The sequence below is a fragment of the Felis catus genome, chromosome B3, assembly GCF_018350175.1.
Source record: "Felis catus isolate Fca126 chromosome B3, F.catus_Fca126_mat1.0, whole genome shotgun sequence".
In the NCBI taxonomy this organism is placed as follows: Eukaryota; Metazoa; Chordata; class Mammalia; order Carnivora; family Felidae; genus Felis; species Felis catus.
Window position 1 is genome coordinate 11,948,862 of NC_058373.1, and position 24,013 is coordinate 11,972,874.

Here is a 24,013-nt window from a genome sequence, read left to right on the forward strand (position 1 = left end):
GCACTAGAATTTGTTATGAGTGACAAGTTATACCCTCTCAATGGTCTCATTTGCTGAGAGTAACGGTGCCAGCCTCAGAGGTTAGAACGATTACTCTGTAATCCCATACCTGAAAAGTGCCTATTAGCATGTTGTCTGGCTTGCAGTGTTAGCTAAGATCAGTGAAGAGGTATTTGTGCTTTAGATTTTTTTTAAGGGCATTATCGAAAGTAGTAGAATTTTAAAATATCTTCAGTTAGATGGGGTGCCTGGGTGGCTCAGTCAGTTAAGTGTCCAGTTTTGGCTCAAGTCATGATCTGATGGTTCATGAGTTTGAGCCCCCTGTCAGGCTCTTTGCTGACAGCTCAGAGCCTGGAGGCTGCTTCAGATTCTGTGTCTCCCTCTCTCTGTGCCCCACCTCCACATGTGTGCATGTGTTCACGCATGCTCTCTCTCTCTCTCAAAAATAAATATTAAAAAAATTAAAATATCTTCAGTAGAGTCAAAAGTTTCTTTAGATGTCTTTTCCTTTTTTTGTGAAAGAAACTTAAGTGGTTTGGACAGTGATCCCAGTTCATGTTTTTATAGCACTCAGAATACACCCAAGAATAAACTTTAAGTTTATAGTGTTTTCTTTTTTCATTGTAATTGTTGTGAATAAATTTTACATTCACAGGGTTCAAAATTTAAAAACAGGTACCCTGTTTCTTGTACCTTTCTAGAAATAAGAAAATACATATTACAAAAAATGAATAGATGATATTTTTCCCCTTATTCCCACAAAAATGCAGCACATGTTCTGCGCCTTGCTATTCCTATCTCCCAGTATATTTTGGTCAGATTTCCTTGTAACAGTTCCCTGCCTCCCACATCCCTCTTTTTTGATTCATGTTTTCATTCTGGATCCGGTTAATTGCTTCCTCCTGCCATTGGGTAACTTGTTCCCCCTATCTGTATTTGCCATGAACTCTGGGTTCAGGATGACATTTCTCATTCAGATGTAAGATTGTCGATAACTCTTTCCTTCAAGTGGGAAATTTTTCCTAAAAAAGCTAACATAATTATGTATTTGTCTTATCCTACATTGGACACATTTCTAAATATCAATACCAGTCTTACTCCTCAAAGTTTGATTTCTTTGCTTTTTTTCATCCCACTGGCTCTGGGCGGTCAAAATACTGTGTTTTAAAATTATTTGAAGTTCTTCTTTTCTCTCTGCTGTTAGCTCACCCACTTAATAGCGCAACGCCTTTAAGTTTCATTTATTTTCAACTTTCAGGGGTTGCTTTTCTCATGTTGACTTAACTCTCATTTACACGGTCCAAAGCTCCAAAACTCTGAAACAAGTTTCATTTAGAGAATCTTACTTTCATCCCAGCCCCCAGTCCTGCTTTCTTCTTCCCCCCATAGGTCGGTGTTTCTAATAATACTTTGGGGTTTATCTTTTTACTGTTTCTCTGTAAGAATTTCAGTGTGTGTGTGTGTTTCCCCTGTTGTGTTCCTCGTGTTTTCACGTGTGGAGATCACTCCTTCCTTTTGCAATTGCAGTGCTCCACCACGTAGTAAATGTTAGTTCGGACTTCATTGCTCCCGAGCAACAAATATTTGGGTTGTTTTTAGTCTTCGGCCATTTTAAAGAAAGCCACAGTGAATTTGTAGTCTAACGGATATGCTGTTTCGTATCTCTGCCAGCGTATCTTTTGGATTGTTTTCTGGAAGGGGTTTGCTGGGTCCTGGGGAAGTATGACTTGGTTGGAATTTGCTAAATTCTCCTCCAACCGTCTGGTACCATGTATACTGCCACCAGCAATGGATATTGGTGGTGTTTACAGGACTCACAAACAGGATATTGTCAAATGGTTGGGTTTTTGCCAAGATGATAGGTGAGAAATGGTGTCTTGTTTTTCTTTTAATGAGTAAGGTTTTTCTAAGAGCCACTTGTGAACCACCCATTTTCTGCTTTGTTTTCTTTTGAGCTGTTGGTCTTAATTTTTAGGATCTCTTTTTCTGATGGAAGTTCCTGGTTTTCCCCTATAGTTTGTAATTTGTCTTTTTACTTTGCTTATGGCATTTTAAAAAAACTTAAATTTTTTATATAATCAAACGTATCAGTCTTTTTACCTTATTGTGTTTAGGTTTTGAGTCCGTTAAAAACATTTCCTCTACTCCCAGGATAAAAAGGAATTCACTGTGACTTTTTCTCCTCTTGTATGATTTCATTTACTTTTATATCTCTGACCCACTTGGACTTACCCAATTTTATTTATTTTTTGTATGGTTACTGTATATCTCAATACCATTAAAAACGATTCATCTTTTTCCCACTTCCTGATTTTTATTCTTTTTAAGACTGGCATAGTCTGTTACTGATATACCATATGTTAAGGGACATTCAGCTGTATAATCTTTTGCTTTACAGTGTTTGGTAGATAATTGTGTATGCTTTCCATTTTGCACCATTCTCTCCCACCAAGCATTGAATGAGGGTGTTGGTCTCTTGGTCTCACCAACATAATTTTCTCAAATTTTTGAATTTTTCAACATGATAGGTCAGAAATGGTATGCATATATATTTAATTTGCATTTTTCTTCTTGTGAGTGAGGTTGAGTATTTTTCAAATGTTTAGGAATCATTTGTATTTGCTTCTCTGTGAGTTGTCTCTGTCCTTTGCCCATATTTCTGTTGTAATCCTTTTATTTTAAGGTGGGGAAACTGATACTCAGGTTAATAACTAGAAGTGAGAATGAGAAAAGGGAAGGGAGGAAGGGGTACTATGTGCAGATTTGGGAATAAATCCAGATTTCTGAGTTTTAGAGAAGTGCCTTTCCCACTTTCTCACATTCTGTTCCAACTCTCTTCTGTATTGGGAATAGCATTTGCAAGTGAATTCTAGTGGGTTACAGAAGAGTATCTAAATGATGGTTTATAATCATAGCATCATTTCATCAACTTGAATGTTAACAAAAAAGAAATCTTTTTTTCAGGCTCTGAGCCATTTTTTTCTTTCATAGACAAGTGTCATCATCTTGTGCTGGACTATGACTAGATTTGACTGGGTTTCATCTTTAATTCTAGGATTATTTTAATCTGGCACTAGGGCTAAAGAAGTCTTTCCATGACACCTTATGTTCATCATTTCAGTTGGTATTAACTTGATCTACTTTTTTCATGGAGAAGATCATCTTTGTAACACTGGAGTTTTCTCGAGGCTCCTAGGTGGCTCAGTCGGTTAAGTGTCCTACTCTTGATTTGGGCTCGGGTCATGGTCTCTCAGTTTGTGAGCTTGGGGTTCTTCCTCTCCTTCTCTTTCTGCCCCTCCCCTGCTTGCACTCTCTTTGTCTGTCTGTCTGTCTCTCTCTCTCTCAAAATAAATAAATAAACATAAAAAGAAAATTTCAAGTTTTCTTGAATTGTTAAGAGGATAGTTAGAAAACGAAAGAAATCAGTATTACTATTCATCCTTCCAAATCTCCTTTTTTACTTTTAATTTTATAACCAAAGTATAAAACAAACAGGGAAGTTAAAATAGAATTATAAATACCAGTGGATTAAAAAAAAAATCCTAAATATTAAAAATCTGGAGAATTATTTGGAGGCTACTTTATAAACATTAATTGAGAAACTTTTGATTTTAGATTATGTCTTTGAACTATAACAATAAGCCACAGATCGATTTCTAGTGAATAGGAGTTGGAACTCCAGCAAATTCTCACTTAACTAATGTGAAATTGGTGTTCTTCAGGGAAAGGACCAGGGAAAAAGAGAGGCCCAACAATCAAAATATCTGGGGTTCAGGTTAATGTGAAATCCATTATACAACATGAGGAAGAGTTTGAGATGCTGCATAAATCTATCCCTGTGGACCCTGAAGAAAAAAAAAAGTGAGTCTGTCCTGTGCATACTCATGAATGGTTGTGTTGTAAGAAAGTGGATTTGGGGCTAAGTCCTGGATTGTCAGGTCATGTTTTCACTGTCTTTTGTAAAATGCATCAGGATACTTTGTATCATTTGTGTTCATTTCCAAATTTGAAAGGGCCCCCCTCTCATGTCCTCCTGTTTTTGAAATCCCTCTAGATACTGCTTAACCTGTCGAGTGAAAGCTGCACATTTCGATGTCGAGTGGGGGGTAGAGGATGATTCGCGTTTACTCCTGGGAATTTATGAGCATGGCTATGGAAACTGGGAGTTAATTAAAACGGATCCAGAGCTTAAGTTAACTGACAAAGTAAGTAAATCTGTGATGCTGGAGATTTCCAGATTTGTTGAATAATACATATTTTTTGATAACTTATTTTTAACTATTTTCTGGGGGGTGGGGGATCAAATTTGAAATTAGTACAGTAGTAAATTCCTGGGATTTCTTTATTTTGGGGAATGTTACCATCTTTGGTGGACTGGGGCACTGTTACATAGATGAAGATAATAGCCAGGTGAAATTTTGGGGAAATCACAGGAGAAATCTTAAAATTCTAATTCTTCTTGAAGGTACATCAAATGTCATTGCAACAAATACCAGGGTAAGATTATTAATAATACAAGGATTCTTCGGCCTTAATTGTCGGCCGCTTCTTTAAAACTGTATTTGAAGCAGTCGTATTTCCATTCTGCACACAGAGTGAGCCACACCTTGGTGTTTTTTGTAATGGGATTAAACCTTGCTGTACGTCTCCCACAAAATCGAGCCTCCCACCCTACCCGTTGTAGTCAGGCTACCAGACAGTGAGGCCGTGCTCAGAGCTGTAAGCAGGGAAAGCTGACTGGCTCAAACTTTAGTAGGACGCGCTCCACGTTGTGCTCCTGGCAGGGCTTTTCCTGGCACGTCAAACAATGCTCATCCCACGTGTGGTGTTCTGAGAGGGTGACAGCACCCTGCCATAAGCACTGAGACCAAATCCAGTCTGGCCCGAGAGGTCCCACCGTGGTAGCAGGGACGGACCACGTCCTGGCATAGCTCAGTGCTCTCCGGCAATGCTCTAAGAAGCATTTTCAATCTAAAACGAAGCTTTAACCTAGCTCCAGGGATTCCCTGCTCCTGGAAGGAGGAAATCCACGACGGCTGGGATGCTCTAGCAGATGAAGCCAACAAGCCCCTCCTACCTGAGTTGTTCTACCCTGTTAACAGCACAGGTAGGAGCCAGTGGGAGAGCTGGATTTCTCCATCCCATTTTGTAAAACGAGAACGGCTCATGAGGGATTTTCAGTGACCGGGAGCCATGGACGTGAGATAGGATCTGAGGCTTTATCTGTATTTCGGGTGGTTGGGGAGGGAAAGGACTGCTCAGTTCTTTGTTGTTTCTGTGTATCCGGATCCACTAACCGGGACATGGGTGGTGGCGGGTGCTTCTCTTCCTTTCCTGTTGAAGATTCTGCCCGTGGAGACGGATAAAAAGCCGCAGGGGAAGCAGCTGCAGACCCGGGCGGACTACTTGCTGAAGCTGCTCAGGAAGAGTCTGGAGAAGAAGGGGGCTGTGACGGGCGGGGAAGAGGTGAGTGGGGCAGCCGACCGGGCGTCCTTCAGCGGGCCGAGGCTCCAACCCTGCAGAATTAGGTAGGAGAAGGGATGCTTGCCCTCTCCAGGAGGTACATTCCATAGTCAGGTGTTGCTTTTGAGGGTGCCATAATGATGTTTTGGTTGGTAATAATAGAAAAGTTCATTCGGTAATTGACCTAAACATCTTGGCACCTTTCTTACAAGCCCACTGTCCTCCAGTATTGCCTCAAAATAGTCCTCACCTCTCCCAGCCCCACCTCCAGACATATGCTTTTACTGTTTCTTTATGCTGCTTCCTCAATTTTGGAACATGGTGCTGGTTGTTGTATGAGTACCACCAGGTTTACCTGGTGTAGCTAACTCTGGGCTGCTTGAATGATGGGTCCCGTAGGTCTAATGGATGGTTAGTGGATTCGGTGGATTCAGAAACTGGCCTTCAGTTAGGACTGCCTTACCTGCTCAGTGAAGAATACCAGCAGAGTTGCCAGTGAACTCATCTAAACCTTAATCTGCTTTTATTTTCCCAATTTTTCATTTCAAATGAGAATCACAGTGAGGAGGAGAGAGGTTACATTTGGTACTAGCAGCCTTTGTGGGTGCTGGTTCCTAGTCCTCTGAGAGCTCTGCCGTTTGCATTTGTTTCCCTGTATTGTAAACAAAACAAATTTTATATAAAGTCACATTTCATTTCTGATCATTTTTAATATTATAGTGTCGTAAGTAGTGCCATTCTCCAGACAGCATGTTGAGTATGAAGTGTACATTAGGTTCTGGAGGGACAGATTAGGTCATGTTTATACTTGCAGATTTCTGAACCATGTCGGAGTGGATCCATATTTTAACCTCTTTCCTAATTTTTAGATAGAGTGTACTTCTCGATTTTCAAATGTCACTGTTATGTCTCACATTAAATTTATTGGTATTTTTGTGCATAAAGGTGCTTTTCCAATTCTTCTGTATTCTGTCTTTAGTGTGAATTCCAAATACTGGAATCCATAGGTTCAAGGATGTGGAGGCTTTTATGTGGCATAGGGACCTGTATAGGGCCTACATGACTGTTCTCCTTTTTTTTCCCCCAGGTAGAATAAGTTGCATGCTTTGAATTGCCTTTGAATCTTCTCGTTTGAATTGTATGACTGCTCCTGCTCCGAAGAGTCCTAATGTTACCTGGTCATGCTTTTTAAGGGACTTGATTTGTGGTTTTAATATCATTTTCTGTCTCTTCCAGGCCAAATTAAAGAAGCGGAAGCCTCGAGTAAAGAAGGAAAACAAAGAGCCCAGGCTGAAAGATGAGCATGGGATTGAGTTTTCATCACCTAGACACTCAGACAATCCATCGGAAGAGGGAGAAGTAAAGGTATGTGGCTGGATTTCAGTTGACAGTTTGCTTGTAGGCTACATTTATTTTGCCAAGTGGTATATATAAAACCATTGAAGATGTGTTTGGCTTATATGCAGAGTCAGTAAAGTGAAAATAGAATCTATATGTCTTTGCTTAACCCGTGAGAGGGGACTCGGTTCATTTAAGTCAGCCATTGCAGGGTCCTAGATAGTGGAAGTAAATGAAGGGACCCGTGCAAGGTGAAGTGATAAATGGCACACGACACCAAGCCTTGCGGTGAGAAAGGTTAGGGAGTGGTGGGGACTGTGGCTCACCAGGGGCCTCGTGCCTGATGCTGAGGGGCAGCGGCTCTGCTGTTCAGTGCTTCGTGGGCTAACAGAACGCTTCTGTGGGTCAGGTTTGGCCCGGGGCCTGGCAGCTTGTGAGACCTCTGGCCTGAGCAAACTGAAAAATTGGTAGCATTTCTTGTGTTGTTTCAGGGAGTAACAACTTTATGGGATTTTATGTCGTTTCCCTTTGGGTGTGATGGTACTTTGAGATTAGCTCCAAGAGGATCAGCAGTGGGTGCAGAAAGTGGCATGGGTTTGTCATGCATACGCGAATTCAAAAACTAGCAACCTTGACAGTTACTAGGTGGTGGGTATATAACATCTCTGGGCCTCAGTTTTTTCTGTCTGTGAAATGGGAATGATAATGCCTCTGGTTGAAGGGTTGCTGTGAGAATTAGAGAGATGTGAGTCAAGAGCATCTGCGGCTCCAGGCCTAACTGGTTATTTATCACTGGGGAGTTTAGAGTTGTGTGAGTGCATGCATTAAGGCTGTAAGCGTGAAAACAAGCTTCCAAGTGTAGATGTAGTGATGAACCAATGTAGACGGTTGCTCCTCTCTAGAAAGTAGGCGAGTAGATACCAAGTTTGTGGCTAAAGCTCATAGCCCTGTTTGTTTTCTAGGATGATGGCTTAGAAAAAAGTCCAATGAAAAAGAAACAGAAGAAGAAAGAGAACAAGGAGAACAAGGAGAAACAAATGAGTTCTAGGAAAGACAAAGAAGGGGACAAGGAGAGGAAGAAGTCAAAAGATAAGAAAGAGAAGGTATCAGTGTCCTTCTACTTCCTGAGATACCCACAGCCTCTGAAATTTCTTCTAGGATTTAGAATGGGGTTTGAGGGTCCGGAAATCATCGTCTCTTTATGGGCACATCTAAGAAGGAAGGATGGGGTTGTCAGGGGGATGCTCGCACCTCCTCTTACAGAGAGGGGAATGTGCAGTTTGGGTGTTTTGTTTTTTTTTTTTTTTTTTTTTTTTTTTAATATAGAAGGCCTTTAATCTCTCATAACATTTCAGAGGGGAAATTTTGAATGACATAGGACAGGTGAGAGAAATCTGCATTCACAGGTAATGACTTGAAATATGTTCTTATGTTCATGGTAGAAGAATATAATCCATAGATGAATTTGAGTATTTGATGGGTTTAGGAGTTGAACCAAATATATCCAGAGAAGTGTTTAGAGTAGAAATGGATGAAAAACGCTGCTATTCTAGAACCTTTGCTTTGGGAGTTTTAAGAAGTTAATTCTAAACCACAGACTTCTGGTAGAGTGTTGCTTGTATGCTTGCTGACTTCTGATGAAATTATTTTGTAATTCACTCTTAATCATTAAAACATACAAACAAATATCTACTATAATCCCATCATCCAGTGATCTCTATAGTAGATTTCTTGATGAGTCCCTTTGGAACTTTTGTTTTATACGGATGAGTATAAAATGAAGATCAACTCAGACTCTTTGGGTAGCCCTTTCTCCCAAATTCAGCAGTACATCAGAAACAACATTCCAAGTGAATAAGTGTTAAAATCACTTTGAATAAAGAAGGTTCTGTTTGGTTATATATCTTGGAAGCAATTTAAGCTTCCCATATTGAAATCACTTTGAAATTTTTTGTGTTAGGAAAACCTGTGCCAGATACCTTTGCATCTGTGCTCCCACAGAAAGATAATCAGTTTTTTTTTTTTTTAAGTGAAACATTTCCAAAATAAAAGCACGAGGAACAGTGTACCAAACATCCACTCATCCACCACCCATGTATAACTGTTACCAACATTTTGTCATGTTTATTCCAAGTGCCTTTTGTTTGGCTGGTGTATTTTGTGTTTTGTGCACACCTTACCGGCACTGTTGAAGCCCCCTCCATTCCTTCTACCTGATTTCCTGACTCTGCCTCCCTGTTTTTTCCCCTCATGGTTTGAAACCTTCCTATCTGTGTTTTTATACTTTTACCATGTATTAAAGAATCATAAACAAAGCATACTATTAGGTTTTCAAATGTTCATACGTGAAGTCAGTGTATAAGTATGTGTCTTCATCCTTCTGCATCCTTTCATGGATAAATGAGATTTATCCATGTGGATTTGTGTGCATTTCAGTCTTTTACAGTACTAAAGTTAATACAGATTTCTTGATCAAAGTGTATGTTCATAAGCTCTTAATAAAAGTTGCTACGTGATACTTTACAAGAGCTTTGGCAGTTTATAATCTTAGCCTGTTGATGGCGTTTTTGTGCATTTTATGGTGAGGGGATAGAAGCCAAAATAGCATTGTTCTGAAGCTGAAGTTATAATTGGTTTTTTGGAGAAAGAAATGGAAATGATGTGTGATTAAGCCATTTGTTAATGGTGTAGATTTGATTACATGGTGTTTCTGAAGACTTCATTTTACCCTTTTTATAAACTGAGTCCGTCACATTTCCCCACTGGAGTGATGTGACGTAGGTAAGAAGCCCAGCTTATAAGGCAGGATTGCACAAATGACAATGATTCCTTGTAACTCTTTTTTAAAAGCCTAAAGGTGGTGATGCCAAATCTTCAAGTAAATCAAAGCGATCTCAGGGTCCTGTCCATATTACAGCAGGAAGTGAGCCTGTCCCCATTGGAGAGGATGAGGACGATGATCTGGACCAGGAGACATTCAGCATAGTAAGTCTTAAAATTGAGGGGTGCTGGTGTGTGTGGCCACAGTGCTTGCCGTGGATCCGTCTTTCTCAGGTCAGCCACACAACTGCAGTTGGCCTGAGTGTTAGTATATTACTTTGGAACACATTGCTTCTACTGTCTAAAGACCTTTTGCTCTGGAACAGGCTGGCAGGAAGAGATTTTCTTACTCACTCTCTGGGGAGAGAGTTTGGGGGATTGATTTCATATCTTGTGCTCCCACTCAGAAAGGCTGCAAGCGGCCCTTAGAGGCATTTGGGAAACCCTAGTGTTAACTGAGGTAACATTTCCTAAATACTTTCTGTGTGCCAGCCCCTGGAGTTACCTACTGTGTTGCAAAGAGGACTGTTTCTGTCACTGCAGACTTTACATTTGAGTGGGGGAGATAGATAGGCACACAGATTGTGCTTGTGCTACTGTGATGGGGACGTGCGGGGGGGACAGCAGATGCTCTGAAGATCCTGTGAGAAGGGGAGCGGACCCAGGCAGGGGCTATTGGGAAGGCATGTTTAAGGAGGTGATGTTCAAATTGGGTTCTGAAGGAAGAGGAAGAAGTCACAGGAGACGAGGGCAGAGAAGAACGAGCCAGGGCAAGGCAGCAGCATGCACAAAGGCTGTGTGGCAGAACTGCCTATGGTGCAGTAAGGGGGTTACATACGGCCACTGTGGCTTGTGTGGTGAGAACAAGGGGACAGCATGACACGAGACGCGGCCGGGGTACTGGCTGAGTGCACTGGAGCAGTGGTGAGCCTGGTGTTACCTTCCATGCTCTGTACTGCGGTGCTAGGGGCTAAGTCACAGCCCAGGTCTCATGTGGGATTGGAAACAGTCCAGTGTGTCCTTAAGGGCGACCTTAGCCCCTCACCGGAGCTGCGGGTTCTTCACTGGACTGTGTGCTCCATGAGTCCCCTCACCTCCTCTGCCCAACCTTGCATAAATCACAGCTCGCTAGAGTAGTTAATTCAGTCTCAAAGAGAACCTGGTCTTCCAAATTTCAAAATACTCCTGCTGTGTGGCGGCAGAGGGTAGGATACTGACCTCATCCTGTAAGGTAGTCTTCTCGTTACTCCTGTCTCTGTGTTCCCCCAAATCTATACACACATATCTATTTTTTATTCTTCCTTCTCTCATTTATCTTACTCCTCTGTTACTGTTCTGCCCTGAGCTCTCTGATGGGGGACTACTTTCTTATGTCAAGTACACTTAGGTGTAAGAAGTGTATCTGAAGAAGTATCTCTAAAGTAAAAGATACATCAGTATTTGAGTATTTAAGCTATCTGAAAGGGGTAAGTTCACTGTACAGCCAGCCGTCTGATCTGTATCCTGGTTTGTCCTTAGCCCAGTATTTCTGAGAGGAAACCCCAGCTAGTGCTTCTGTGTACCATTTTCGTTTTCAGAATGATCTTACATATTGGCTCTTTTAATTGTGCTAAGGATTATGAAATCCATAAAAAATGTAGAAAAATGTAAAGAATACGAGAGACATTGATACAGGTGCCATGAAGCCTTGTCAAATGTGAGTTTTTAAGACTGAGGGTAAAGTTGAAGTCCCTGGTGTTTCTGACTCTAAACCCACACCTCTCCTTTCTTACCTTCCCCAGGAATAAGGGTGGTTTTAGGTCCAGATGTCATTCTTGTGCTTGGTTTGAGAGTTTTAGGACTTTTGTTTGTCTATAAAGTCCATAATGGGTCACATAAACAGCCAGGCACTGTTTGTGTGCATTTAGGGCTTTTTCTCCACAACAATCTTATGAGGTAGGTAGTTATCTCCACTCTACTTATTAAAAAATAAGGTAAAGAGAGTCACATAAGTTGTCCAGTGTCACCACAGTTAAGATGTGGCACAGAGGTTTGACCCAGACAGTTGGGCATGAATGCCTGGGTTCTTAACTGTTCTACTGCACAGCCTCCTAAGTTCCATATGCAGCACATTATCTTGCTCTCCGTATTCAAAGACTTGATATAAATGCCACGCTGTGTATGTCATGTAACTTGATTTTCCTCTCGCAGCATCTCTGTTTTTTGAGGTTTATCCATGTTAGTAGTTTAAACTTTTGGGGCGCCTGGCTGGCTTAGTTGGTGTAGCATGCAACTCTCGATCTCGTGGTCTAGAGTTCAGGTCCCACGTTGGATGTAGAGCTTACTTAACAAAAAAATTAAAAATTAAAATAATTTTTTTCGTATTATTCTGTATTAAGACTTCTATAATTCATGGTTTCTCCTGTAGATGAACCTTGAGGTTTTCCAAATATTTACTACTAAAAATAGCAAAATTGTTTTAAATGTTTTATTAAAAAAATTTTTTTTTAATGTTTATTTTTGAGAGACACAGAGACAGAATGCAAGTGGGTTAGGGGCAGAGAGGGAGGGAGACACAGAACCCGAAGTAGACTCCAGGCTCTGAGCTGTCAGCACAGAGCCTGATGCGGGGCTTGAACTCAAGAGCTGCGAGATCATGACCTGAGCCGAAGTTGGATGCTCAACCAACTGAGCCACCCGGGCGCCCCGAAAAATGTAAATAATTTCATTTACACATGCAGACGTTTCTCTAGTTCTGGGTCTTCCTAGGGCTTGCATGCACACCCATCACTTTCCTAGGTACTCTTGAATTAACCTTGAAAGCAATTAGGGAGATTTATACACTCCTTTTCACAGTGAACTTGAGTTCTAGTTGCTTCCCAGTCTTAGAAACACTTGGTAATTTCTGACTTCCTAATTTTTGCTTATCTGAGAAGTATGAACTATTGATCAGTGGCGTAGGTGAACACTTGTTTTCGTATCTGTTAGGCATTCATGTTTCTAATGAATTGCCTGTGCATATCCTTTGCCTATTTTAGGGTAATTTTTTTGGTCTTACCTTTTCTATAGTGCCCTTTATACATTCATGATACTAATTTGTTACTCATAACAGTTGTTCTAGGTATCTTCCAGGTTGTGGTACACTTTTCTATTTTGTGTCCTTTTTCTTAAAATTGAGGTATAACTCTGAAAAGTAAACAGAAGGAATTATCACAGAGTGATAGAAGTTTGTGGGGTTTTCATCATTCTGAAATGTCATGATCTTGTGCCTTAGTAGTTTGTTGTGCCAAGTATGTAAGCCGTTGACAACCATTCTCTATGGGTCCGAAAAAGTTTTCTTGAATTATTTTGTGGTAATTTCCTCCTAATTCTTGGTTTTAACTTTATGGAACTTTCTGTTTTGGATATTGAACTCTTGGGATGGTTCCCAATATTACTACCTTTTTTATTTTCCATTTCTGCTTTTTAGATTCTACTTTCTAGGAGATGCCCTTCACTTTATCTCACATTATGTCTTTTCTTCTTCTTTTTTTCTTTTTTTTTTTTTGAGAGAGAGCACAAGTGGGGGAGAGAGGCAGAGGAAGGGAGAGAAAGAATCTTAAGCAGGCTCCACACCCAGCATGGCTTAATGCGGGGCTCAATCCCATGATCATAAGATCTTGACCTGAGCCGAAATCAAGAGTTGGATACTTAACCGACTGAGCCACCCGGGCATACCTCACATTATTTCTTTCAGGCTTTTTACTTCTCTTGTCATGTTTTATTTCCCAGATCTCCCCCCCCACCCCCACCCCTTCATGGTTCTCTTGAATGTTTTTATATTTCTGTTGAACTTGTTTTCCATCATTCATGTTAGATATTTTTTCAAATGGCTTGGTTATCATTGTCTGCACACATATTTAGGAGTAGGGGCCTAGCCATCTGACGTGGGTGGAGCCTGATCAACTTTGAGTGCTCACCATGGGTGATGTGGTAGGGCTGCTGCTTTGGGAGGCTTCCAGTGTGTAGTTCCTCCTCTTAGATGGTCAGATTTTGTGGAGAAGAATCCTCCCATCTCCTGAGTGGAGGGCGAAGGCCTGGCTGTCTTCATTCTGGAGTCTGGGAGGCAGAAGGCCAGGTGATGGCTCATCTAGTGTGCATATGTCCATATGCTCCTGTTTCGGTGCGGCAGCCTTGCCTCTTGGCTGTGCCCATGTAGCCCAGTTCAGAGACCTTTCCTTCATACTCTCCAGAGAATAACTTCCACATCTTTTGCTGGGCAGAGTTGGAGATTTGGGCGTCTCTTGTGACTCTGGGTATCAGTTACTTCTAAGTATTGTTGAAAAAACCCAATCCTTAGTTTCCACCCTCTCCTACTTGCAGAGGTGTCTAGAGAGACTCTGGGGGGAATTTTGTAGTATAAACCAGGTTGGTTCGCCTGTTAGGTCTGTTGAGTGATTTCCCTTGCTGCCAATATTTTGTGGCTCTTGTTTTCTCTCTCATTTTCCCTTGTCTTTATGGGCTTATCTCTTTTTTTTTTTTTTCTTCCAACATTTATTTATTTTTGGGACAGAGAGAGACAGAGCATGAACGGGGGAGGGGCAGAGAGAGAGGGAGACACAGAATCGGAAACAGGCTCCAGGCTCTGAGCCATCAGCCCAGAGCCCGACGCGGGGCTCGAACTCACGGACCGCGAGATCGTGACCTGGCTGAAGTCAGACGCTTAACCGACTGCGCCACCCAGGCGCCCCTGGGCTTATCTCTTTTTAAGACCCTCCCTTTACTGTTGTGTTAGTGGAGTTGGGCAGGAGGAGAAAATGATTCTGGTGTTTAGCCCACCATCTTTATCTGGAAGCTACCCACGTAGTTTCTTATAAGCCTGAAGGACTTGTAAATATTTTATCCTGCAGTTTTAGATAGTTTAGATGGTGGTGAGAAGTTTCTAGGTTAGGTCTGTAATTTCGCTTCTCATCGGATCTTCATAATGGACTTAAGAGGCATTATCATGCCCCTGTTGCAGGTGAGGAAACAGAAGCATTTTGAGCTATAATAAAGGAAAGGTGTAGAGGTCTTCACTCTAAGAGATGCTGTTGGGACCTGCACCTCAGGTTTTCCTGACTTAATACTTACACTTGTTCCCCTGACTCTAACCCATTCCTCCTCTAGGGTAACATGGCGTGAGAGTGGGCCGGGTTTTCTCTGGGAATTTAGGGCACAGGAACCAAAGACAAGGTGTCTTTGCTGCAAGTGTTTTAAATCTCTACTCTGTTGGCCTGTTCCAGTGCAAAGAGAGGATGAGGCCCGTGAAAAAGGCACTGAAACAGCTGGACAAACCCGACAAGGGGCTCAATGTGCAGGAACAGCTAGAGCATACCCGAAATTGCCTGCTGAAAATCGGAGACCGGATAGCCGAGTGCCTTAAAGCCTACTCAGACCAGGAGCACATCAAACTGTGGAGGAGGTGAGTGGCCTTGGTCTCAGAATGCCTTGTTTGATTTGACAGTGTATGTGTGTGTGTGTGGGGGGGGATCTGTTCTTGTTTTATAAAGGGTGACATAACCACCTAATGAAAATCTTTCCCCCAATAAAAATCATCTATTGGCAACATACCTGCAGGCTTCAATTTCATTTTCCTGCAATAGGTCATTCCACTGAGACCAGTCTTTGAAATAGGTAGGATGATGTCATTATTTTACAAGAGAACAGCAGTAGTACCGAATTTGCTGGCCGGCCTATTCTCAGAACAAGGACTTGGTCTGTAAGCCTGGAAGGGATAAAAATCATCTGGTCTCACTACTTCACCCACCTCAGGTTGCTAGTCAGATATAAAAACTATTTGGTCAGTTCTTTACTAACACACGAGGTGAAGCAAAGGTTAAAATCACCAGAACTGTGATTTCTGTATTCTCTCTGATAATTAAAAAGAACGCTAGTAGTCATTTGTATTAATACAGTTTAATACAGAACTTCAGTTTTTAAGGCATATCATGGCTCGTATATATTCATTTATATATTCACTTACGATATTTTACAAAAACAACTGGAGTGTCTTCCTCAAAAATCATTGTAACACTGAGTCTCTAAAATCCACAGTCTTTGAACTCCTATACTTCATGGTTAATATAATTATTTAGGTATAATATGCCCAATCTCAGTGGATTGGTTTTGAGTGAAAAATAGATTTAAGAAAACTTCGCCATGATGCTATCTGTAGCATGCTTCACGCCCATTAAAAAGATATTAAGCTTCAAATGTTACTTTTATTCCCCTTTATACTGTTAACCAGCTTCTTCCTGTACCTAGCTAGCCTCTGGGATGTATTTCTACCCAATTTAATCTCTGTTGGAAGATAACAAAAGGTCATCCTAGTACATAGTCTGTGAAGCTAGGATTCCTCCCGTGACCTGGGGCCTGTCTGTGTTTAATTGTACCAGGTACTGTGGTCCTGGCTAACAGTAGTTCATAAGAAGGTCTTTGTCCACTCAGAAGAGACGGCCCTTTATGAAGTGGTGATTGTGAGACCATGTGTGTGGTAGGTGTTCGAGAAGGAGGAAGGGCCTGCAGAAGAGCAGTCGGAGGAAACTCTTCCGAGAGGCAGGCGAGTGGGCATGGGTAGGGTGGACTTGCTTAGATGAGGAGAGTTTTCAGGCTTTGGCGAAGGCTTCAAAGTGAGACAGTGAGAAGGGGGGCTGGGAGGTTTTTAGGGTTTAAAGACAGTTTGTTAAGACCACCGATGGCTTTGCACCTGATGCAGCAGGTTTACTACTTAGGGAACCCGTGGTTCCTGTGGGTGGCGTGACATGGCGAAACTCTTCTCTTCATTGTGTGGAGAGAGGTGAGACTCCTTTTCCAGCTCACTGCCAGTACCCCTGCCTCCTTGTTCTAGACACCTGTTTTGCCCAGCACTCTCCTGTTCACTGTAATGCCTTGCTGGGGTGGATGTGGTGGAATTACAGTGGAGGCGCCTCTTGGGAGTTTTCAGGAAGAAAGGATAGACTTTGTGGTGACAACTGGGAGGAGAAGGGGCAGGAGCACGGAGATGCCCGAGTATATGGAGGTCTCCACCTGGAAGATGGTAATGACGGGTTGGGTGGCAGAATCCAGGAAGTGCAGAACGTGGAGGAAGACTCCAGGGCTTTCCTGAGTGCCAGTGAAATAAGGGATTTTAGCTCGGAAACAGAGCCTTCGTCTCCAGACCCCTCAGTCAAACTCTGTGGACACGGCATCTGAAGGAGTGTTAATGAAACACAGACCTGAAAGAATGTTCCTGTTACTTAATTTCTACACTTGGAGAGTATCCATTGCAGAATTCAGTAGCTTGCCATCCATAAAGAGAATAAAAAGTTATTTTAAAAATTCTGTAATTTACTAGGACTATTATTTTTTTTTTAGGAACCTATGGATTTTTGTTTCCAAGTTTACAGAATTTGATGCTCGAAAATTGCATAAATTGTACAAGATGGCTCATAAGAAAAGATCTCAAGAAGAGGAGGTAAAATACAAATTTAATCCTAATTCGTACTAACAGATAAAAGCCAGTTGCACAGAGCAATTCCTTAGTTACTGTTTTTCCCTGGGGAGATGGTCATGGAATGATACTTTTGGTGCTAGAAGGGTCCCTGGTTCTCTGCCCTCCCCTCACAGACGGATGTTCAGGTCCACCACAGCCCTGCCTCCCTGTATTGTGTGCTCTTATGCCGTTTTAGCTCTGCGCTTTCTCAGCACACTGCACTGGTAGTGAAAGTGACAGACTCGGTGGCTGAAATAGCCAATCTGTTAGAACCAGAGTGTTAAAATTCTGACAAGGTGTTGTTACCTGCATTCTTTTTTTTAATTTTATTTTTGAGAGAGAGCAAGAGAGTGAGAGAGAGAGGGAGGGAGGGAGGGAAGGGAGGGTGAGGGGCAGAAAGAGAAGTAGACACAGTCTGAAGCAGGCTCTAGGCTCTAAGCTGTCAGCATGGAGACTGACGCAGGGCTCGAACTCATGGACTGTGAGATTATGACCTGAGCCGAAGTCAGACGCTTAACCAACTGAGCCACCCAAGCGCCCCTACTCTGTGTTCTTATGCCCATAATCATTTATTCTCTCGTCTTGTGGTAGCTTATAAACGTGGCTCTTGATAAGTCATGTGGGCAGAAAATACTTGTTTTGTTCTTTTCTGGGTCACGTATACTTGGTGTTCCTTCCCGCGTTTGTATGTAACGTCCCAGCTACTCATGTAAAGGAGCCAACATGAGAAGGTGCCCAGAAGTTCCTTCCCTTCTGTGGCATAGGGGGATGGGCACATAAATGCCTTAGCTGATTTTGAAGACATGCCCATTCACAGATCTGCTGACCTGCCACATCAGCCCTTTAGGGCCCCCAAATCAGCCATTTAGAGCCAGTCTCTGGACATTTAATACCTCCTCCACTAACCTGTCAGCTCCTCAAAGGCAGAGATATTATGCTTCTCATCCTCTGCTATATCCTCAGTGCCTGGAAAGGTACTGGGCACAGCGAAGGTGCTTAGAAGTATTTGTTGCATGAACTTAACATGCTTAACATTGTGTTGTACTGTAGAATAGTATGCACAAGTAGTTTATAACTTAGAAGAATATGATATGGTAGTAATATATAGAGATAATATACTAGTATCATTAAACGTTAATGTAAATTTTAAGCATTATAAAAGTTTGCGAGGATAGTCAGGAAAAGCCTGAGGAGGGAATGAAATAGTGGGAAAGACCCTGTAGTGGGGAGTGAAAGTTACGATGAGGGTTTATAGCTGAACACACGATGGTAAAGGGGCCACGTTAGTCTAAGTATCAGCAGTTAGCATATTGAACAAAAATAGTGGTCCTGCTGCTGGGGGTGTGCACTATCACAGCCTTCTGGAGGGACAGTTCAGTCAGATTTGTCAAAAGACAAAAACAGTTCTTCTGAGAATTTAATGAGGTAATTAAGGATTTAAACATGTTTATTGTGGAAATGACTTGAATGCCCAACAATAAAAAATAGATTAAATGGATTATGATATATTCATGCTGGGGAATATTATTCGGCCATAATACAATAGTGTAAGTAAGTGTTTACATGAGAAAATTTTCATAATGTGTTAAGTGAAAGAAGAATACCAAATAATATTTTTGTTGTTAAAAAAAAAAAATAACACACACACATATAAACACAAGCTTAGAAAGATATGGACCAAATCGCAGACATTAATTTCTTTGGTAGTGAGATTTTAGGGCACTTTACATTATTTTTTGCTGTTGCTGTTCTTATTATATTTTCTACTATTTTTCTATTACATTTTCTTGTGTGGTAAAGAAGTAAATAAACATTGAGATGTTTAGCTTGATGACTTTGGCGTAGGAACTAGTTCCCACTGGGCTAGTCAGAGGTTGTTTGCTCTAGTTAGTCTAGGAAAGTTGTGTTCCTACTTTTACATGGTCCAAGATGAGTCTCCGAGAAGGCTGACAGCCTGGGCATCTGTCCTGGGCGGGCCCTGTGCAGTGGCACCCAGCAGCCCATGCACACAGTCTTACAGTGACTTGCCAGGCGAGCGTGACTTTCTTGTCAGAGCAGCAGGGGGAGCTCAGGGAAACTTATGAACATGGTTTATAAGAATATAGTAGATGGCAGGTTGGAAGCCAGAAGAGGGGCAAGAGGGGAATACTTAGAGGTGGTGACCTCTGTACTATTCTTGGGAATTCAGCCTGGGGTCTTAAGATTCTTTGGTTTCCTTTTATTCTCAGGAGCAAAAGAAGAAAGATGATGTGATTGGTGGTAAGAAGCCATTTCGACCAGAGGCCTCAGGCTCCAGCCGGGACTCCCTGATATCTCAGTCCCACACCCCACACAACCTTCACCCTCAGAAGCCTCACTTGCCTGCCTCCCATGGCCCACAGATGCACGGACACCCAAGAGATAACTATAATCACCCCAACAAGAGACACTTTAGTAATGCAGGTAGGCCATTAAGTGGAGTTTTAAAAAGAGATGCCAAAAGAATCATTGTATTTTCCGAAAATAGCTAGACCTTTGTACTTTATTCTCCTTCAACACTTTACTGTCTTCTTTTGTCTTAGTGACACAGCACATGAAGTAAAGATCCAAAAGGCTCCAGCTCTAAGAAGAACATGGCCACCATCATAAACAAATGACAGACTGAGAGAAACAATTTACATTATATAGGACAGTCACATGGTTAAAACTGCTAATACTGAAAGAGCCTTGTAAATTGGTAACAAAAGAATAACCAAATAGAAAAATGGGCAAAGGTTAGGAGTTGGGAATTCATACAGAAGAGGAAATTCAAATGGCCAATATGACAAGATGGCCAGCATTGCTGTTAGGGAAATGTAAATTAAAGCAATGGTAAGCTAACCAATTTTTTTTTTTTTCGGCCATTCAGATCAACAAAAGTTAAAAGGGTGAAATACATACAAATTGCTAAGAGTGTGAATTGCTACAATCTTTCCAAGAATTAATCTCAAATATCTTAAATACATAAGCCCCTTGTCTGTATGTATGAGGATGCCATTCAGTCTTAGAATGGCAAAAAGTTGGAAATAACTTGAATATCCATTAATAGGAGAATCATTGGATAAATGGGAGGACATTTGTACTCTAAATATTATCATCAATTATTAAAAAGAATGAGTTGACTTTATAGATCAACAACAAAATCTATGTCTGTGTTTAAATTTATTGAGGTGACAATCATATAACAAATTTTACCATTTTATTTTTTATTTCTTTTTAAATGTATTCATTTTTTTTTCCTGTTTTTGACATTTAGTTTTAAAATTTATCTACTTATTTGTTTATTTTTTAATTTACATCCAAGTTAGCATATAGTGCAATAATGATTTCAGGAGTAGATTCCAGTGATTCATCCCCTATTTATAACACCCAGTGCTCATCCCTACAAGTGTCTTCCTTAATGCCCCTTACCCGTTTATCCGATCCCCCTACCTATAACCCCTCCAGCAACCCTCAATTTGTTCTGTATATTTAAGAGTCTCTTATGTTTTGTCCCCCTCCCTGTTTTTATATTATTTTTGCTTCCCTTCCCTTACATTCACCTGTTTTGTATCTTAAGTTAAACTTTACCATTTTAAATACCCAATTCAATGGCATTTAGTACACTCAGAGTGTTGTGCAACCACCACTTCTATCTTAGTTGCAAAACATTTCCATCACCTCAAATGGAAATCCCACATCCAGGAGACAGTTTGTCCCCATTCCTTCTTCTCAGCCTCCGCAGTCCCCAGTCTGTATCCTGTCTATCTGGATTCATGTATTTTGGACATTGCATATTAATGGAATCATACTATGTGTGTCTGACTTCTGTTTTCAAGGTTTATGTTTTTTTGTTTGTTTTTATAATTTAACTTTATTTTTTATTTTTAAAAACTTACATCCAAATTAGTATATAGTGAAGCAATGATTTCAGGAGTAGATTCCTTAATGCCCCTTACCCATTTAGCCCATCCCCCCCTCCCACAACCCCTCCAGCAACCCTCAGTCTGTTCTCCATATGTACGAGTCTCTTTTGTCCCCCTCCCTGTTTTTATATTATTTTTGTTTCCCTTCCCTTATGTTCATCTGTTTTGTCTCTTAAAGTCCTCATGAGTGAAGTCATATGATTTTTGTCTTTCTCTGACTAATTTCACTTAACATAATACCCTCCAGTTCCATCCACGTAGTTGCAAATGGCAAGATTTCATTCTTTTTGATTGCCGAGTAATACTCCATTGTATATATATATATACCACATTCATCCATCGATGGACATTTGAGCTCTTTCCATACTTTGGTTATTATGGATAGTGCTGCTATAAACATGGGGGTGCATGTGTCCCTTTGAAACAGCATACCTGTATCCCTTGGATAAATGCCTAACAGTGCAATTGCTGGGTCGTAGGGTAGTTCTGTTTTTAGTTTTTTGAGAAACCTCCATACTATTTTCCAGAGTGGCTGCACCAGCTTGCATTCCCACCAACAGTGCAAAAGAGATCCTCTTTCTCCACATCCTCACCAACATCTGTTGTTGCCTGAGTTGTTAATGTGAGCCATTCTGACAGGTGTAAGGTGGTATCTCATTGTGGTTTTGATTTGTATTTCCCTGATGATGAGTGATGTGGAGCATTTTTTCATGTGTTGGTTGGCCATCTGGATGTCTTTTTTGGAGAAGTGTCTATTCATGTCTTTGCCCATTTCTTCACTGGATTATTTGTTTTTTGGCTGTTTTGTATGTTGTTTTTTTTTAATAGTTCATTATTCTTAATGTATTTTTTTTTTTTTTTTTTAGTTTATTCTCAAGTTAGTTAACACACAGTGTAGTCTTGTCTTCAGGAGTAGATTTCTGTGATTCATCTCTTACATATGACACCCAGTGCTCGTTCCAACAAGTGCCCTCCTCAATGCCCATCACCCATTTTCCCCATGCCCCCCAACCCCCTACCCCATCAACCCTCAGTTTGTTCTCTGTATTTATATGGTTTGCTTCCCTCTCTGTTCTTATTTCTCTTTCCCTTTCCCTATGGTCATCTGTTAAGTTTCTCAAATTCCATATATGAGTGATATCATATGATATGTATCTTTCTCTGACTTATTTTGCTTAGCATAAAACCCTCCAGTTCCATCCATGTTGTTGCAGATGGCAAGATTTCATTCTTTTTCATCATCGAGTAGTATTCCATTGTGAATGTATGTACCACATCTTCTTTATCCACTCATCAGTCAGTGGACATTTGCGCTCTTTCCATAATTTGACTATTGTTGAAAGCACTGCTATAAACATTGGGGTGCATGTGCCCCTTCAAATGACACCTGTATCCTTTGGATAAATTCCTAGTAGTGCAATTGCTGGGTCATAGAGTAGTTCTATTTTTAAGCTTTTGAGGAACCTCCACACTTTTCCAGGGTGGCTGCACCAGTTTGCATTCTCACCAACAGTGCAAGAGGATTCCCCTTACTCCACATCCTCGCCAACATGTGTTGTTTCTTGAGTTGCTAATTTTAGCCATTGTGACAGGCGTGAGGTGGTATCTCAATGTGGTTTTGTAGGTCTGTCTGTGTTGTAATGGGTATCAGTACCTCACTCCTTCCTGTGGCTGAATAACCTCGCATTGTGTGGGTACACACCACAGTCTGTTATCCATTCATCTGTTGGGGTTGTTTTTACTTTTTGGCTATTGTGAATAGTACTGCTGTGAAAATCTGTGTGTAAGTTACTTTTGAGTACCTATTTTCAGTTCTTTTGGGTATATACCTAGTAGGGGAATTGCTGGGTTATGTGGTAATTCTAATTTAATTTTTTGAGGAACCATCAAACATTTTCTGTAGTGTATGTTTGAATACTGTTTTGAATGCTTATTCAGAACAATACTGTGTTTGAATTAGTATCGAGAAAGTTGTGAAAACACACACTATATATATAGCATACATAGAAGTCCTAGTATAGGATTTTGCAAAGAATCAAATATTCCATAATAATCTTAATGAAGTGTACATTTCTTTCTAAACTTCAGTTTTAGGATTTCCATTTGATTTCTTTTGAAAAATACATTTCATTCTTCTGGTAAAATTCTCAAGCTTTTAGAAAACTTGATTTTCTTCATCTTTTCCTCTGTTTTTGAGCATACGAATTAACAGTTATTTAAAAATCTTTGCTAAGTCCAGTATCTCAATTCTTGTGAATCATTTTCTGTTGTGTGTTTTATTTTTCTTCGTTTTCATCCATATAGTTCTGTCTTTGGCATGCCTAGTTATTTTTGATTAAGTGGGGGAACGTATGTTTTAAAAATTGTGGAAGCTCCAGGAGCACCTGGGTGGCTCAGTCAGTCAAGCATCCAATTCTTGATCTCGGTTCAGGTCTGATCTCAGCGTCGTAAGTTCAAGCACCATGCCAGGCTCCATGCAGGGTGTGGAGCCTACTTGAAAAAAAAATCATGGAAGCTTCAGGTGGTGTTGCTTTCCTAGAGAGGATTCATTCTTTCCTCCCCAAGGGCACATGGAGTGTAAGGCGATCATTCTGGTCTAGTCGTCTAGTCTGCCTCTGGGCTCCCCTGTTCCTGGGGCTTAGGTCTTCAGAGTGCTCAGCAGAGGGCCTGGAGCATTTTCTGCCCCTCATCTTCTGCAGGCCCTAGACTCGAATCTTGGTTTTCTCAGCACCATGAGACTACCTGGACTGCTCTGCTCTTCTGAGGCTTAGGTCTTCAGCCTTCTGCTCCCTGCAGATTCAGCACTTATCTTAAGGGAAGACTGGATGTGTGTTTGAGCCCTTCAAGTCTGCCATGTCCCTCTAGCCTAGAAAGACCACCGAAGGCTCAGCTTGTGCTGGTAAAAGCTCAGATGTTCATTCAGCTCCTTGCCTCTGCTCAGAATCACAGGCCTCCCCAATGACTACAGCGGTCACCTTACCTCTCTAAGGTTTTCTGCTCT

General features: G+C 41.2%; 1 protein-coding gene across 5 annotated transcripts in view; it reads left to right on the plus strand.

Annotated features, from left to right (window-relative positions):
• Window positions 1–24,013, plus strand: part of CHD2 (chromodomain helicase DNA binding protein 2) — a 122,673-nt gene that overhangs the window by 88,264 nt on the left and 10,396 nt on the right. For 3 of the 5 annotated variants that reach the window (XM_011282738.4, XM_045058856.1, XM_019831921.3), the window contains 9 exons: window positions 3,723–3,861; window positions 4,055–4,205; window positions 5,344–5,466; window positions 6,700–6,828; window positions 7,764–7,904; window positions 9,652–9,786; window positions 14,862–15,040; window positions 16,972–17,071; window positions 19,318–19,531. In XM_011282738.4, coding sequence (XP_011281040.3) covers window positions 3,723–3,861; window positions 4,055–4,205; window positions 5,344–5,466; window positions 6,700–6,828; window positions 7,764–7,904; window positions 9,652–9,786; window positions 14,862–15,040; window positions 16,972–17,071; window positions 19,318–19,531 — 1,311 coding nt within the window. Of the gene's footprint in view, window positions 1–3,722; window positions 3,862–4,054; window positions 4,206–5,343; window positions 5,467–6,699; window positions 6,829–7,763; window positions 7,905–9,651; window positions 9,787–14,861; window positions 15,041–16,971; window positions 17,072–19,317; window positions 19,532–19,650; window positions 19,940–24,013 lie in introns of all 5 variants that reach the window. The other 2 variants (XR_002158103.3, XM_019831922.3) reach the window with 2 other exon arrangements.